The sequence below is a fragment of the Podarcis filfolensis genome (genome assembly GCF_964270895.1).
Source record: "Podarcis filfolensis genome assembly, chromosome: 16".
Taxonomy (NCBI): domain Eukaryota; kingdom Metazoa; phylum Chordata; class Lepidosauria; order Squamata; family Lacertidae; genus Podarcis; species Podarcis filfolensis.
The window spans coordinates 21157390-21175995 of NC_139620.1; the positions used below are offsets into that span (position 1 = coordinate 21157390).

General features: G+C 47.1%; 1 protein-coding gene across 6 annotated transcripts in view; it reads right to left on the reverse strand.

Moving 5' to 3' along the window:
• TPCN1 (two pore segment channel 1) overlaps positions 1–18575 on the reverse strand; it is a 47082-nt gene extending 28507 nt beyond the window's left edge. Inside the window, exons 1-5 of one of the 6 annotated variants that reach the window (XM_083590001.1) lie at positions 18346–18575; positions 16332–16772; positions 3786–3910; positions 3202–3378; positions 1959–2072 (exon numbers count right to left, since the gene is read on the reverse strand). In XM_083590001.1, coding sequence (XP_083446127.1) covers positions 1959–2072; positions 3202–3378; positions 3786–3910; positions 16332–16428 — 513 coding nt within the window. In that variant the 5' untranslated portion in view covers positions 16429–16772; positions 18346–18575. Of the gene's footprint in view, positions 1–1947; positions 2073–3201; positions 3379–3785; positions 3911–16331; positions 16773–17358; positions 17505–17544; positions 17773–18345 lie in introns of those variants that run through there. The other 5 variants (XM_083590005.1, XM_083590003.1, XM_083590002.1 and 2 more) reach the window with 5 other exon arrangements.
• Between the last annotated feature and the right edge of the window lie 31 nt (positions 18576–18606).

An 18606-nucleotide genomic window follows, 5' to 3' on the forward strand; every position in this document is an offset into this window, starting at 1 on the left:
CATCTTATGGAGCAAATGCAGGCTGCGCAGCTATCCCAGAAGCCAGAACAGCAAGAGGGATTGTTGCGCAGCGATCCCTCTTGTTCTGGCTTCAGCGATAGCCGCACAAAGCCTCTTCAACAACATTTGATTCAGAATATTTTTTTTCTTGTTTTCCTCCTCTAAAAACTAGGTGCGTCTTATGGTTGGGTGCGTCTTGTCGAGCAAAAAATACGGTAAGTCCAGCAAAGACCCTACTCAGGTCATATACTGCTGCAGGGACCAACATAATTGCGGAAAGGTCAGCGTCTCCAGGTTCGATCCCTGGCATTGTGGAGAGACTCCCTATCGGGAAACCTGGAGAGCAGCTACCAGTCAGTGTAGGCAACATTTGAGCTAGGTGGACCGATGGTCTGCCTCAGTATAAGTTCCTCTGATACAGTAATAAACAAAGCCAGAGAAAAAAGTAGCATCTATTGAAAATAATTGGCCAAAAGTAAGGTTGCAGTTAAGGGACGTGGGTGGCGCTGTGGGTTAAATCACAGAGCCTAGGACTTGCCGATCAGAAGGTCGGCGGTTCAAATCCCCGTGATGGGGTGAGTTCCCGTCGCTTGGTCCCTGCTCCTGCCAACCTAGCAGTTTGAAAGCACGTCAAAGTGCAAGTATATAAATAGGTACCGCTCCAGCGGGAAGGTAAACGGCGTTTCCGTGTGCTGCTCTGGTTCGCCAGAAGCGGCTTAGTCCTGCTGGCCACATGACCCGGAAGCTGTATGCCGGCTCCCTCGGCCAATAATGCAAGATGAGCGCCGCAACCCCAGAGTCGGTCACGACTGGACCTAATGGTCAGGGGTCCCTTTACCTTTAAGCTTGCAGTTGTTTGGGAGGGTGGGTACGCACGATAACAAAGAGTCCCTAAAGATGACAGTAAAAGGCTGGACCTAAAACTGATAATCGTAATCAGAAACCACCTTTTGCTCTGCAGAGTAACCCATCAACATCAGTAGGAACAGAAAGAGCTGCAGATGCAAATGGCTAGTTCAGATAAGACAAGATTCAGAAGGACGGGGCATGGGACATCTTGCCAACACACACACACCCCTCCCCAAATTGCCAAACCACATGGCTCAGAAGCAACTGACAGATCCAGGCTACAGGAACGGTATTCCTATCAAGATACAACAAGCTCCCGCTAGCTGCACTTTCCAGAAACAGTTGAAGACATTTTTTGTTCCAACAAGCTTTTCAAGCTGGATTAATGGGTCTTTACCACTGTTGGGGTTTTAGTATTGTTTTAAAGGTATTTCATATTCTCGTGTAAAACTGAGATACAGTGGTCCCTTGGTTCTCAAACTTAATCCGTTCCGGAAGTCCATTCCAAAACCAAAGCGTTCCAAAACCAAAGCATGCTTTCCCATAGAAAGTAATGCAAAACAGATTCATCCATTCCAGACTTTTAAAAGCAACCCCTAAAACAGCCATTTAACATGAATTTTACTATCTAACGAGACCATTGATCCATAAAATGAAAGCAATAAACAATGTACTGCAGTCGCACAATCAATCAATCAGTAGCTCAACTGGGTTCCACACAGTCACAGAAACAAAACAAAACAGAGCCACAAAAACAAAAATGCAAAATAAATAGCAAAAACAGACAGACCTCAGCGTAACACTCAAAACGGAAGCGTAACACTCAAAACAGAGCACGTTCAGCTTCCGAAAAATGTTTGCAAACCAGAACACTTGCTTCCGGATTTGCGGTGTTTGGGTTCCAAGTTGTCTGAGTACCAAGGCGTTTGAGAACCAAGGTACAACTGTACTGGTTTAGAAGGCAATACATTGTTTAAATTAAAAAAGAAGGTGGGGGAAGAGTGGGATTTGCTTTTGAGTTAAAAAATAAATAAAATGTTGCAGAGGGTTGCACTCTGGTTCCTGTAACAGTGCAGATCAGTTAGGCGAGAAGGTTACCAGCAGTCTACCTTGACCATGGTCCTTTTGTGTCGAATGTAGGTGTGAAGGCCCAGCCATCTCATCTTCATAGAGAGCTCAAACACCACGACAGTCAGGGCAAGCAGCTCCAGGGTTGCGTGGATCTGTAACCAAGCAGGCAAAGAACAACATCAGTTCAACAAACTGGCTTTGTTTTTTCACCAATTTAAATTTGTTAAAACCTAGTGCTCAAGTAGAAATCCATAATTCTGTGAAAATCTGTTCTTCTTCCCCACCCCCACCACCAGAGCTGGAAAACATGGATATATATTAGCAATGTGAATTATCCTTTCCATTTTTAAAAGACCAAACTATATGCAATGTTAAATGCAACCCTGTATACCTGAAGGAGCATCTCTACTCCCAACATTCAGCCCGGACACTGAGGTACAGCTCTGAGGGCCTTCTGGAGGTTCCCTCACTGTGAGAAGTGAAGTTACAGGGAACCAGGCAGAGGGCCTTCTTGGTAGTGGCACCCACCCTGTGGAACGCCCTCCCATCAGATGTCAAGGAAACAACTACATAGCTTTCCAAAGACATCTGAAAGCAGCCCTGCACTGGGAAGCTTTTAATGTTTGATGTATTACTGTGTTTTTATATTATGCTGGGAGCCACACAGAGTGGCTGGGGCAACCCAGTCAGGTGAGTCGGGTATCGTTGTTGTTAAATGTTGTCCTGCATTTAACACGCCAATATTTTTTTTATTCAAACAGCAGCTGTTGGCAGATGGGAGGCTGATAATAATTAGAAAGGAGTTGAGTCAGCCACAGAGGATGTGCTCCTAGAGTCACTCTGGAGAAGATGTGCAGGAAGAACACCAAGAAGGAGTTGTTCTCTATGCTCCGGAGCTAAATATTTGGGAACGCTGGGAACACAAGGCCCTTTAGTTACACTGTACCCCTGTATATCACCCAAATTTTAGGAATAAACCTGGTTCGAAGATACAGACAGAGCAGACTCAGCTATATAGCTGCAAATAAAAACATTTTAGGTGTAGTGTAAAGTGCATTACACAAATGTGACACTAGATGGCAACGGTGAGTTATGGCAAATTCAATATATTTTTCAAAACGTGGGGGTTTTTTAAAGCATTTTCACAACGGTTTTTTTTTATGTGTCTAGATTCCACCAGCGGCTGCATAGGCCCATCAATTGCATTGCATAGCCAATCTTCAATTTCCTGCCCACGTCCGCTAAAGCCCTTCCCCTCTGCCCGATTCTTAAGATACTTACATAGATACCGAGGCGAAGCATAGGGACCGCAGGCGCCTCGCAGAGGGAGAGCATCAGGAGCATCAGTGCTGTGGTCAGTTCCATTAGGTAGAAGGGATGGTTGTGTACAAAGAGGTAGGCAGAGAGCGCTTTGGCATCCTTGGGGTGCGTGAAGAATTTGTCGTTGTTTTCTCCTTCCTGATTTAGGGTTTTAATCAACAAAATCCACACACACATAAATACGCTAGAGACAGCAAGCCCAATGTAGTAGGTAAGTCAGTGGTTCCCAAAACCTTTCTTCCACATGGACCACATGAGGGTCTTGGCAGACCACTTTGTGAGGTGAACAAAAAAAAGCTTTTCTCCTTATCTGATAACGCTACAACTTGTAGGCAGCCCGTGAAGATGAACATTGGAAGATAAAAGAAAATACTTCCTTTATGTATAAAACATGCTCAAATGTATGCTCGAAATGTAAAGGAAAAGAAGGCACCTTTGATCAGAGGTGGTGGAATTGTAAGGTGGAATTCAGTTTGTCAGCCATACACCCTCTTAATTTACACCCTCTCCTTTCTCTGCCAGCTAATGCAAAGAAAAGGGCCCACCTGGAGGTAAATTGCCGACTCCTGGTAGTTCATTTCCCAATTTTGTCCTCCGCAGCTCCGTCGAGGGTGGCAGTCCCCAGCGGCTGGGCTGGACGTGTCACTGACCAAGTCATAGTTGCCTCCATCTGGGTCAAAGGGGGGGGGGGAGAGAGAGGAAAGGTCTCTTTATTGTCACGCTTTAAGCCTAATAGGGCTTAAACGGCCTCGGCCCACTATACCTGAAGGAGCATCTCCACCCCCATCATTCAGCCCGGACACTGAGGTCCAGCGCCGAGGGCCTTCTGGTGGTCCCCTCACGGCGAGAAGCGAAGTTACAGGGAACCAGGCAGAGGGCCTTCTCGGTCGTGGCACCCTCCATGTGCAATGCCCTACCGTCCGATGTCAAGGAGATAAACAAATATTTTACTTTTAGAAGACATCTGATGGCAGCCATGTATAGGGAAGTTTTTAATGTTTTGAGGCTTTATTGTGGTTTTACAATTTAATGGAAGCCGCCCAGAGTGGTTGGGGAAACCCAGTCAGATGGGCAGCAAGCAAGCAAGAAAGCAAACAAATTATTATTATTAGGTGGAATTGCCAATCTTCATTCACTCACTTTTTATAAAGGCATCCACAATGACACCAGCCTGCATCCTTGAACGCTGACAATGCAGCTTGCTAGCCAGGATGGAGGAAAGCCCTAAACGGCCTGGACCCAGTATACCTGAAGGAGCGTCTCCACCCCCATTGTTCTGCCCGGACACTGAGGTCCAGCTCCGAGGGCCTTCTGGCGGTTCCCTCATTGCGAGAAGCAAAGCTACAGGGAACCAGGCAGATGGCCTTCTCGGTAGTGGCACCCGCCCTGTGGAACGCCCTCCCATCAGATGTCAAAGAGATAAACAACTACCTGACATTCAGAAGGCATCTTAAGGCAGCCCTGTTCAGGGAAGTTTTTAATGTATGACATATTAGTGTATTTTTGGTCTTTGTGGAAGCCGCCCAGAGTGGCTGGGGAAACCCAGCCAGATGGGCGGGGTACAAATAATAAATAATATTTGTGTGTGTGTGTGTGTGTGTGTGTGTAAACCAGCCTAACGTACAAAGGTGAAATTTACACTCGTTCTTCTGCCCACTTTTGCCTCTGGCCACATCCACCCCACACACAAAAAATCATTTCCCACCCCAGAGCTAAAGCCTTGCAAAGTTTGTGGAACACAGAGAGAGAAGCTGTGAGGAAACGTGGAATGATCCGCCGCACAGATGGCAACGCTGCCTTCACGCCCCTGTGACTTATCCCAAGAGGTCTATCCAAGCCAGCTGTCTCGCTTACGCCAGGCCTGTGGAATGATAGTTGAGGGATGCAAGCATCTTCATTCATCTGAGCGCTGGAAGCTGTTCTGGCAGGCCTCTAGATAGGAACAGCTTCCATATGCCGTCATAAAAAAGGAAGGGAAAAGCAAATGTTTACGAACTCACGATGTTCAGCTGGCTAACAGGCTGAACAAACCCCTGCCTTTGAGATTCAAACAAAACGTTACACGCACTGTTCCCAATTTAGGTCTCGGCGCCCAGCCACGTAGACCGTGTAATAAATCCGAATACTAAAATAAAATAAACCGTCCATATGATGGAGCAAAGAGATGGAGTAATCGGTGGAGGACAAAGACAAAATTATCATGTCACTGGGCACTGCTTCTTTCTCAGTCCCTGCACAGAAACCTCCAGCCTTTTCCAATTGTGTTATGAGACTTTCAGATACCTCATCGCTCCCAGTTAAGACTACTGCATTTTATTAATGGGCAAAACAATCTTTGATCAACTTAGGTATTTCATAACACTAGTAAAGGTAAAGGGACCCCTGACCATTAGGTCCAGTAGTGACCGACTCTGGGGTTGCGGCGCTCATCTCGCTTTATTGGCCGAGGGAGCCAGCGTACAGCTTCCGAGTCATGTGGCCAGCATGACTAAACCGCTTCTGGCGAACCAGAGCCGCGCACGGAAATGCCGTTTACCTTCCCGCCGGAACGGTACCTACTTATCTACTTGCACTTTGACGTGTTTTCGAACTGCTAGGTTGGCAGGAGCAGAGACCAAGCAACGGGAGCTCACCCCGTTGTGGGGATTTGAACCGCCGACCTTCCGATCGGCAAGTCCTAGGCTCAGTGGTTTAACCCACAGCGCCACCTGTGTCTCTTCATAACACTACTTGATTGTAAAAAAAAAAAAGGCCCAAAGCAGTTGCCAAAGAGGAGCGGGAAAGACAAAACCATGAGGAGAACCAAGCCTTGCTGAATACTTGGTATGGTTATTGTGGTACAACTCTTCTAGCAAGTGAAAATACATGCAAACAGATGGGGAGTACTTGTAGCTTGCTGTTGGAATTTGGCGGCCAAAGTAAGCAGGAATTCTTCAAACCTATGCAGAAACGATTGCCAAAGGGAAAATATAATAGTTCCTGTCTTCCAAATGCAATCGATTCTGTCCAGCATACACATTCTCTTTCTCTCTCTCTCCACCCTGTACTAAATGGGCCAAGATTGGGCGGGTCTGTCAAAAAGAGATCATGCAACAGGCTTGCTTGTCTCCGACACTGCAGAGTCAGGATTTCTTCTTCAGAACACACACAGAGGAAAGACAAGATGACAGAAGCAGATCGACCTGTTTGAAAGCGGTTGTTTGGCTGACAGAACCACAACACAGAGATTTATTTTGGAAAACTCCCGTGGCATCTTTCAAGATTTAAACTTTCAGGGAGGCAGACACCAAAAAGGTAGCTATAGATATAGATATTTTAAAACAGTAGCATCTCTTGAGGCATTAATCCAAGACCTCCCAGTTATTTGCTCTGTCCTAAATTCATGTGGTCTAAACCACTGAGCCTCTTGGGCTTGCCAATCAGAAGGTCAGCAGTTCAAATCCCCGCGACGGGGTGAGCTCGTGTTGCTCGGTCCCAGCTCCTGCCAACCTAGCAGTTCGAAAGCACGCCAAAAAGTGCAAGTAGATAAATAGGTACCACTCTGACGGGAAGGTAAACTGCGTTTCCGTGCGCTGCTCTGGTTCGCCAGAAGCGGCTTAGTCATGCTGGCCACATGACCCGGAAGCTGTACGCCGGCTCCCTCGGCCAGTAAAGCAAGATGAGCGCCACAACCCCAGAGTTGTTCACGACTGGACTTAACTGTCAGGGGTCCTTTACCTTTTTAAATTCATGAAGATGCTGATGATCTTTATACGGAATTCCCGGTTCATTTACTCAATCAAACACCACTCTGAAGATCTATCCCAGCTACAACGGTACACTACCAAGGCACATCTTTCTGTGGGGATGTTTGCAATTACAGTGGTACCTTGGTTCTCAAACTTAATCTGTTCCAGATGTCTGTTCCAAAACCAAAGCATTCCAAAACCAAGGCACACTTTCCCATAGAAAGTAATGCAATATGGATTAATCTGTTCCAGACAAACAACCCCTAAAACAGCAATTTAACATGAATTTTACTATCTAACGAGACCATTGATCCATAAAAGGAAACCAATAAACAATGTACTGCAGTCACACAATCAATCAATCAGTAGCTGAACTGGGTTCCACACAGTCACAAAAACAAAACAAAAAAGAGCCACAAAAACAAAAATGCAAAATAAATAGCAAAAACAGACAGACCTCAAGAGTAACTCAAAACGGAGCATGTTCAGCTTCCGAAAAAAGTTCGCAAACCGGAACACTTACTTCCAGGTTTCCAGTGTTTGGGTTCAAAGTTGTTTGAGAACCAAGGTACCACTGTACAGACAACTTGATTCCTTTGCAAGTCTATTTTTATTTCATTTATTGTTGGCCAAGTTTAAACTCCAGTACAGCAAGCCACTTAAGACTCTACACACCCGCTTCTTTGAAAAGGTGAAAACTCCCTGGTGATTCAGCACATGTGTTGCGTTTATAGGACTATGAAGTAAGGCTATAATATGCAATACAAAGCGAATGCGTGAAAGAAAGCCCTTCTCCACACAGGAACCCAAAATGCTTTTTCTGTGCAGCCTGAGCAGGAGCAGTGAAGAACGTTATCATTAATTGTTGTAGCTTGTCTTCATTTACCCCACCTCACTGCCCGGCTCACAGTTGTGAAGAATATCCCTACATTATGAATGGTCTGTGTCACCATTAAGAAAAAAAGAAGTTAGAATAATAGGCCAATAGATAGGTGGACAGGATAAACTAGCTTTTCTTCTTTGAGTTTCCAAAGTTCTAACCTAGCTCAAGTCTACCATCTAAACTAGCCAGATATTTAACTGCAAATCAATCACAGTCAATCATTTGAAAATAAGACTTTAGAGCTGTCTTGCCCACTCCCCAGTGGCAACCAAACATAACCTTGGTTTCAGGAGCCATTTGGTGCCTTAGCTTATATATCTGAGTTTCTAACACTGGTATGACTAGATAGGCTGTTGCTTTCATACAACAGACCAAAATCCATATTCAGCTGTCCTTGAGAACTTTATCCAGAATACATGGAAAAGGATCCTTGCGTGCAGAGGCAGCAAGTCCTGGGCGCTTTCAAAACACTATTCTTCAGTGCATTCCATTGCTATAGTTGAAAAAGAAAAAGAAAAGGAATTTTCCCCTTTTCCGTTTTGCACTGAGGGATGGGCGGGTAGAAATGTTAATATACGCCTGCTATCGTTAAACTGCTCCGTGTTGTGGGAACAGGTGGTTGTGAGGCGATAAAAGGTTTTCAAAGCACTAGGAGACATTCAAACTGCAGTTCTGAGATGACAACGTGTTTTGTTTTTTTAACTGCGTCTGGCTGCTTTTCGCTCGTCGACGCTGACTCGGAACATTTGACGCACAGAGCGGAACAACGGCTGGAAAACAAACAGAGATTAGATTTTCATGGCCTCCCAGGGAACGCATCCATTTGGCAAGGTTTGATTGCCATGTTTCTGCTTCTTGTCAGTTTTCAGGGCATTTTGGATTTATTTATTTTTTTAAAAAAAGAGAAAAACAATGGGTTTGGCCAGCATGAAAGCAAAACATGGGCCTGCTGGATTTAGTTGCCTTAGTCACTCTGGCGCTCGTAAGAAACTCCTTTGCCCACGGAGGTGCAGGCAGAAGATTTATCCTGCTGCCGGTAGCCCCCCTGCCTTGAAATCTCATTTTGCCCATCCCAGTTCCATATGTAGTATTGTATAAAAACCAAACAGAAACATCTGTCCAGTGGTTAGAGCTGTGGCTGATTGCTGCTGCCTTCTCTTTTATCCTTCCACTTTCAGTGCCTGAGGGGTTCCAAGCGCAACCTCCTTCCAAGTCGAGCTTATGAGCCAGAACGCTGCATTTCTGTGCTTTTTGAACAGGAAGGACATGAAATTAGTTTGGGAAGCCTCGGTACTTAGAATCCACGCCACACTCTTTTGTGTTTGCATGTGTGGTGAATACTTCTAAAAAACAGCTGATAGTCTGAACGAAAGCTAATATTAGGTGTACCTTTTGGAAGTTAGCCAAGAGGGGATAATCCAGGCTAGTCCCTGGAATGTCTCTTTCTTCTTCTTCTTCTTCTTCTTCTTCTTCTTCTTCTTCTTCTTCTTCTTCTTCTTCTTCTTCTTCTTCCCCTCCTCCTCCTCCTCCTCTTCTCTTGCACTCCATTCATATTGGAACAGGGCCTCCTCGGTATTGGCTCCCCATGTGTGCAACCAGGGCCAGATTTAGGTTTGATGAGGCCCTAAGCTACTGAAGATAATGGGGTCCTTTATATGTCCAGCTGTCCTTTGTCAACAACAAATTGTCGCTGTTTTTTCTGTTGAAAATATGCTATATGTCGAAACAAAATTTAAAAAAAAATCCTTCCAGTAGCACCTTAGAGACCAACTAAGTTTGTTACTGGTATGAGCTTTCATGTGCATGCACACTTCTTCAGATACGTGCGCATGCACACAAACACAGCTACCTACCTGTAACTAGAACTACCTACCTGTAACTACCTACCAGACAAACACGGCTACCTACCTGTAACTAGAAATATACGCTATATGGTAAAGTCCTCCGTGGGACATACCAGGAGAGGCAGTCCCATAGGAACAAGGGTCCTAGGCCGTACAGGGCTTTAAAGGTCAAAACCAGCACCTTAAACCTGCCCCTATATTCCACCAGGAGCCAGTGCAACTGGTAAAGCACTGAGTGAATATGCTCCCATGGTAGGGACCCCGTAAGGAGTCTCGCCGCAGCATTCTGCACCTGCTAGAGTTTCTGGGTCAGTCTCAAGGACAGCCCCATGTAGAGGAGTTACAATAATCAAGCCTGGAAGTGACCATCGTGTGGATCACAGTGGCTAGGTCAAGGCGACAGAGGTAAGGAGCCAACTGCTTAGCTTGGCGGAGATGAAAAAATGCCGCCTTTGTTATAGCTGCAACCTGCGCCTCCATAGAAAGGGGGGTGTCGAAGATTACACCCAAATTCTTAATAGACAGCACTGCCACTAATTGCGCCCCCACAAGAGATGGGAGTTGGGCCCCCAATCCCATATCGTCCTGACCCAGCCGAAGGACCTCTGTCTTCGAAGGATTTAACTTCAACCAGCTCCCACGTAACCATCCAGCCACAGCTTCCAAACATCTGGTCAGTGTGTCTGGGGCCGAGTCAGGATGGCCGTCCATCAACAGATAGAGCTGGGTGTCATCAGCATATTGATGGCAACCCAAACCAAAGCTCCGGACAAGCTGGGCGAGGGTTGGTGCATAAAGATGTTGAAAAGCATTGGGGAGAGTATTGCTTATTGTTTATTTTACATGTTTTTAGTAAACAAAGCTAAAAAAGAAAAGAAAAGTACCACATTATATATTTTTTAAAAAAATCCCAATACATCACAAATATTAGACCCAAAATATCTGAGAGGGAAAATTAAAGCATGCTTAATGTGCTTTACATGTTATATTATAGAGAAGCATTTACTGCAATATTTGTAAAATATTAAATGCTTCCCTCACATTGTTTAAATTTAAGGGGGACATGCAATGGAGCCAAGGTCCTTCCTGTGTTTTCTTGCCTCTCAAAACTACCCACCTCAAACACACACATGCCTACAGCTTTAGAAGGGAGGGGAAGATAGTTTTTTATTTCCCTCTTCTTCACTATTCAGTCTTTTCCACATCTCACCCTACTCTTCATCATTTCCAAGATCCATTCTTTTCTTACAAAACATGGTTCCACTGGTTTCTCTTCTGCATACAATCCCTATTGAGAATGCTACTGAGAATTTATCGCTACCCTTCCTGCAATCATGTCCCTGTGTTTCAACTGAACCTGGATCCTTCGCATGTCTAGATCCCCGCTGCTAATAGGCCTGATAAGCGAAGGTATCTGTTGACAGCAGCATCAGCTGGTCCCTATCTTAATTGCAACCAAGTGCTCCAAGACCCTAAGATGCTTGCCACACACTGGATTCTGTTTACATTTTGTGTCACTCCTAGAAAAGTGGACTCCTTCATTCATCACAGTGAGCATGGTAAAAAGGTAAAAAAGATAAAGGAACCCTGGATGGTTAAGTCCAGTCAAAGGCTACTATGGGGTTGCAGTGCTCATCTCGCTTTCAGGCTGAGGGAGCCGACGTTTGTCCACAGACAGCTTTCTGGGTCATGTGGCCAGCAGGACTAAACTGCTTCTGGTGCACGGAGGACCGTGACAGAGTCGCAGACAGTGCCAGAGCGCACAGAAACACTGTCTACCTTCCCGCCGCAGCAGTACCTATTTATCTACTTGCACTGGTGTGCTTTCGAACTGCTAGGTTGGCAGGGGCTGGGATAGAACAAGGGGAGCTCACCCAGTCATGGGGATTCGAACTGCCAACCTTCTGATCGGCAAGCCCAAGAGGCTCAGTGGTTTAGACCACAGCGCCACCCACGTCCCTACAGTGACCATGGAATGAACCCTGAAGACCCAAGACCAAGGAACAATTTTACAATGACCACCTCACGTCCCCAAGCAAAATTAATATTCACAAATACTTTCCTCCCTAAGTCCCAGGTACTTAAATCAGGACACAATGTCCTGTTTTATTTTTATTACTATACAGTGGTACCTCGGGTTACTTAATTCGTTCTGGAGGTCCGTACTTAACCTGAAACTGTTCTTAACCTGAAGCACCACTTTAGATAATGGGGCCTCCTGCTGCCGCCGCGCCGCCGGAACACAATTTGTGTTCTCATCCTGAAGTAAAGTTCTTAAACTGAAGCACTATTTCTGGGTTAGTGGAGTCTGTAACCTGAAGCGTATGTAACCTGAAACATATGTAACCCGAGGTACCACTGTATTGAGGTTGAAGCAGGCATTAGCACAAGAACCCACAGGGACTGGCTCCTAAAGGAAGTGGCTCTGGCCACTGCAGAGCGGACAGATAACTCCAGCAAGCGAGCCAAAGCTCACACTACAGTTTGCCCACATTACCCACTAAAATGCATTTCATTGTCTGGGAACATTTGAAGTTAACCTCCGATTCTAATTAACTATCTCACGCAGAATAGAAAACTCCAATTCAGTCCAGGTACCCCAGGGATTCTCACTGTACTTAATGTGACTACATCAGCAAAAAGTATTTCATTGCACTACAAGTCGAAAGGCATCTTGCCCAACTGGAAGTGAAACTTTTGGTCAAAAGAGGTTCTCTGCTGAACCAAGGGCTGGGGAGGGACAAGGGAAGAGAGGGTTGCACCTTTTCAGCAAGGGAGAGAGCAGCCTAATCCATCTGCCAGTAATGAATCAAACCGCAACAAGCTTATTAACCCCCCTACGCCCCTCTAGAAAGAGCACCCAGCTAAAATTGCCAGTTGCCCAGGGATGGCAGAGCAGTGTTCGAAATTCGCCAGGTGCCAGGCGCATTTTGCACCTGGCTACCGGCCACTTGGGACACAGGTGGCCCTGTGGGTTAAACCACAGAGCCTAGGGCTTGCCGATCAGAAGGTCGGCGGTTCGAATCCCCGTGACGGGGTGAGCTCCCGTTGCTCGGTCCCTGCTCCTGCCAACCTAGCAGTTTGAAAGCACGTCAAAGTGCAAGTAGATAAATAGGTACCGCTCCGGTGGGAAGGTAAATGACATTTCCGTGCGCTGCTCTGGTTCGCCAGAAGCGGCTTAGTCATGCTGGCCACATGACCCGGAAGCTGCATGCCGGCTCCCTTGGCCAATAAAGTGAGATGAGGGCCACAACCCCAGAGTCGGTCACGACTGGACCTAATGGTCAGGGGTCCCTTTACCTTTACCAGCCACTTGTGACCAAGTGAAGATGCCTGGGCACCAGGATGGCGCCAGACGTCTCCACCATCTGGAGCTCCATGCCTGGGGGTGCGTGGGTCTTGCCTGTTTTCACACACTTCGCAACACATCCCGTAGAATTCTATCCGTGATATTTTATCTGCACAATCAGAATGAATTTCAGGAACCCAGAAGTCGTGTTGAACAATACAGCAACTCAGCATTCTGTTTTGGCAGCTGTAACCCTGGTTTAAGGAGCCATTTGGCACCCAGCTTATATATATATTTGAGTTTCTAACTCTGAGAGCTGCACATTCTGACCCCATCCATGGAACTAACTACGGCTGGATGGTGCAGGTGTGGGATCTGTCTATGGGTGTCTATATGCATTATTGCAATCTAAGAACAAAGGAAGAGCCTATTGCATCAGGTCAATAGTCCATCTAGTCCAGCATCCTGCTCTCAACAGTGGCCAAGCAGATGGTTGTGGGGAACCTGCATGCAGGACTCAAGCACAAGAGCCAGCTGCCTGGAAGATCATTCCATCAAAAGGCAGAATATAAAGCTTCTGAAAGGTAAATAAAGAACGAGCATGCACAAACCTATTTATTGTGCACTCTCATGCCAATGTGAAGTTAGGATTCACTTGCTAGGATTCACGTGTACACATAAAACGGTAACCGTGCAGCGTCTACTCTCTATGGACCTCCCCATAAGGCAGCTCACCATCAGTGGCCAATCTAGGCATAGCACAGGAAGATACAAAGCTCTGGCCCATCTAACCCAGTACAGTGGTACCTTGGTACTCACAACACCTTGGTTCTCAAACGCCTTGGTTCTCAAACTCGGAAAACCTGGAAGTAAGTGTTCTGGTTTCCAAACTTTTTTCAGAAACCAAACATCCGATGCGGCTGTCGGCTATTATTTCCAGGGCACCTGCACCAATCAGAAGCTATGCCTTGGTTTTCAAACATTTTGGAAGTCAAATGGGCTTCTGGAACTGATTAAGTTTGGAGCTTTTCTTTTTTATATTTATTTTGCATTTTGTTTTTGAGGCTTTTTCAATTAATTTATTTTTGCGACTGTGTGGAACCCAGTTCAGCTACTGATTGAGTGACTGCAGAAATGGATGAAAGCCCCCCATCCAAACAATGACTATCATCAGTGCAGGTAAGAATTTTTTATTATTATTATTATTATTATTATTATTATTATTATTATTATCATCATCTACAAAACTGTCTTATTTATTTTATAGCACAGTACATTGATTACTGCTTTCATTTTATGGATCAATGGTCTCGTTAGATAGTAAAATTTATGTTTAATGGCTGTTTTGGTGTTTGGTTTTAAAAGTCTGGAACGGATTAATGTGTTTTGCATTACTTTCTATGGGAAAGCGCACCTTGGTTTTGGAACGCTTTGGTTTTGGAACATACTTCCAGAACAGATTAAGTATGAGAACCATGGGACCACTTTATTGTCTACACTGACTGACTGCAGATCTCCAGGGTTTTTGACTGGGGTCCCCTTCGCATCCCTACCCAGAGACACCAGGGATTGAAGCTGGGACCAGAATTCTGAATGCAAAACAGACAGTGGAGGCTAGAAAGGTAGAAGGCCGAGAGACCAACAATGAGTGAAGCCAGAGCAACTAATGGCAGGCAAAACCACCCCCTTGACTGGTTGTAAGAGGGCAGGAAGGTGAGGGCTGGCTGAAGGCAAACTGAGGCTGGTGGGGCTGTGTCCCATCTGCCTTAAAGGACCAGCCTCTATGGAGTAAGCAGATGTTCTACCATAGAGCTGCAGAATCTTCCCCGAGCTATGGGCCTTTGGGTGCCCCCATCGAGATGTACACCATTGGGGAAAGGGCCTTTCTTGGAGCAGTGCCTTGAATTTGGAACACGCTCTGCAAAACTGTTTACCTGGCACCTAGTCTGTTACACTTGAGCCAAGGGGTCAATAATTCCCCTCTTCCCCCTGCCCTGCCCAGGCTTTTAACTGGTAAGGAAACATCAATTCTGCTCACCATTAGCGTGGTTCTGCATGTTTTTAATTTTGATTTGCCCTCGCTCAAATTGTTTTTGGTTGCCCTTGCATCCTGAGATCTCAGCAAAATCTTGATATAAAGCTTCGTTTAAAAAGCACCGTATTTTTCGCCCTATAAGACGCACTTTTCCCCCTCCAAAAATGAAGGGGAAATATGTGTGAGTCTTATGGGGCGAATGCAGGCTCCTTGGCTTCAGCGATAGCAACGCGAAGCCTCCGAAGCCTGCGCTCCGGAGGCTTTGCATTGCTTCCGCTGAAGCCAGGAGAGTCTGCTCTTTGAGGCTGGCAGTGGGGGAAAGCAGCGCCTCCTCCATCGCCAGCCCCAGAGGATGGGGGGCAGCGGGAAGGTGCGCGACGCCTTAGCGCTGCTCCCCGACCTGGCTTTGAGGCTGGCGGTGGGGAAAGCAGCGCTTCCCCCATCGCCTGCCCCAGAGGATGGGGGGCAGCGGGAAGGCGAGCGACGCCTTTCCGCTACTCTCCGACCCGGCTTTGAGGCTGGCGGTGGGGAAAGCAGCCTCCTGTGGGCTTTTGCGGGAGATGGGTAATTCCCCCACCTCCCGCAAAAGCAGGCAAAAGCCGCGCGCTCTTTAAAGGGGCTCCCGGCTTCTGCTGGCTTTTCTAGGAGGTGGGGGAATTCCCCCACCTCGTAGAAAAGCCCGTAGGAGCCGCGCAGCCTTTAAAGAGCGCGCCGCTCTTGGGGGCTTTTCCCCGAGGAGGGAGAAGGGACTGACTGGCCGTTTCAGTCCCTTCTCCCTCCTGGTCGAAAAGCCCGTAGGAGTCGCGCACGGCTCCTGTGGGCTTTTGCGGGAGGTGGGGGAATTCCGCCACCTCCCGCAAAAGCAGGGAGAAGCTCTTGGAGTAGCGCACAGGCTGCGTGCAGCCTGTCCGCTGCTCCCAGAGCTGCGGGGGGGGGGGGGAATCATATTTTTTTCCTTGATTTCCCCCCATGAAAACTAGGTGCGTCCTATGGGCCGGTGCGTCCAATAGGGCGAAAAATACGGTAACAACTTGTCATACGTATCTGCCCAACCGCTAAGCTGTGTACGCACCATACTTTTAAAGTTATGTTTCGCCGTGGCCACCAAAGATTCCAGGGAACTGTAGTTTGTCAAGGGCGCTGGGAAATGTAGCTCTGAAGATGGAGAAACCACATTTCCCAGAATCCTTTGGTGGAGAAAACGGGCTTTAAAAAAGTATGGCGTGCATACGCAACTGCCAAAGGACACCAGCCTCGTTGCAGGGGATGCAAACTGTGCAGCAAGTAAATGAAGGGAGGGAATTGAACTTACTTTCGCTGGGTAGCCCCTCCGGATCGGGACCTTGACTTCTGCCCTCATCCAAGGTGAGAATGAGGGGGACGTCGTCATCTTCCGGATTCACAGCCATCCCCAAGAAGTCTTTTGCTTTGCTCCAGGAAATCCCTTTAAACCCCGGTTCCCGTCGCCGCTTCGTCCAAGATCAGGCGCATCTTGCAGACCTGAGACTGTCCCGGGTGCGTGGAGGAAACGGCACCCATCTCGGCGGAACCCTGGCCCGCATCATGGAGCCCCCACCAGGTCCCCCGCCTGGCTTTTTGGGTGCTCTTGTTGCAAAAGGAGCGTCAACTCTCGACTTGCGCCGTCATTCACTTTCCGCGCAAAAACGCCTCCGCCGTTGCTGCTGCGTCCCAAACTCAGCTGGCGTCTGTCTCTGACCTCAGCAGCCCTTCCGACTTAGGAGGAGGATCATCCCTGGAGGGAAAGGGAGGGAGGCGGGGAGAGAGTGAGCGGAGGCGAACCAAAGAGATGGTGCTCTGCTTTAGCCGGCCCGGGGCCAGCCAGCATCGCTAGGCGCCTCTCTTCCGAATAGCGCCTCGGTGGTCCATCGCTGCGCGCAAAAAGCAGGGAGATCCGTTTCAAAACTTGGGGAAGGGAAAGAGGGGGAGGCCTCTCGCAATTGCAGCTGGACTATCTTGTTTCCGCCCACCCTGTTTTCAGGGATCGCTCGGTTTTGCAACGAGATCCCCCCCCTTAATCCAGTATAATAAAAGCGCAGGGGTCTTTTATTTTGCACACTTTACACTTAAAACAGTAAAAGCTGGGCTGCTGTTATTGTCGGGCTGGGTTTTTTTTGGGGGGGTACCCTTCTCGCCAACACTGTTGGGTTTCGATTTTGCACACCCTCAACCTCCTCCTCCTCCTCCCTTAACCAGATGTTAAAAGCCACTTTTGGTAGCCACTGTTCAATTTTTGATTTTGCACCCCCAGCTCTTCCTCCTCTGGGCGTCCTCTTTTATTAAGACGGAATTGCTTCTTAAGAGGCTCTTTTTTCCTTTACCTGCCAAACGATGCCCTCTTAATAAAGAAGAACGCCCTCTAGGCATGGGCAGAGTGCCGCCCAGCCTTCGGCACTTTAACACCTGGATCGTGTTGCCACCACTTCAACTCCAACCTCTGAACCCCGTTTGGTATATACGCCATTCTGTCCCGTCCCCCCAACTATATGATTGCCATTTATTCTTACTATCAGTTATGGAAGGTCGGAACTTTTACAGCGCATAATGCGGCTCAGCCTTCCTTGCCTGCGAGGCCGCTCCCCCCTCCCCGCTGTCCTACTTCTTGCTACCGGCGGAAGCAATTCCTAGGCCTTTTTGGAAGGCGGGAGTATTGGGACGACGACGACACGGGACACGATTATTGTCTGAAACCGCCTCCTTCCCTCGCTTGTCGCTGCCGCCCCTCACCTGGCCTCAGGGCGGCCCCTCAGGCCTGAATACCGCTCTTTTAAAGACAGCGACACACGCACATAAAATACGCAAATAAAACAAAACACGCCATATGAAACTGCGGGGAGAGGAACACCTTCCTAATTGCCCTAATTTTTGGGGTTTTTTCTCGTGGTGCCTTTATGAAAGTTGAAAGCTTAAAAAAATCATCTTATAGTGTATATAAAACAGAGAGAGCAATTATAACAACAGAGGTGGGAAACAAAACTCTAAAATAGGCACGTGGAGTGAGTACAGTTACACACGGGTTAAAATAAGAAAAGTTCAAGTAAAGGTTATCATTATCAATGATTTTATATTTTTTGTGTTATTTCTTTGCTGGACCATCTTCCTTGTAGTGGATCGGTGGCAAAGCATTTGTTTTGCATGCAGAAGGCTTCGGGTTCAATCCCTGGCGTCTCCGGATATGGCAGGGAGCAAGAGGGATCAATGGTCTGACTTAATAATAATAATAAAAACAAACTTAGTTGGTCTCTAAGGTGCTGCTGGACAGGTTTTTTTATTTATTTCGACTTCGTCAGACCAACACGGCTACCTACCTGAATCTAGAATAATGATAATAATAAAAGGCAGTATCCTACGTTTCTACGTAAGTGCAATAAGGCTAACTTCACGTGCCGGGCACTGCGATCCTATATATGACAACTCGGAAGAAGACACCATTGGTTTCACTGGCGCTTACTCCCAAGTGAGTGTTTTTAAGGATTGCAGGCTCCGTCTAGAATTGCCGCCCCAATCATCATAGGGCGGGATATAAGTAGAAACCGGAAGTTGCTTATGCACTTCGTGATGGTTTACCT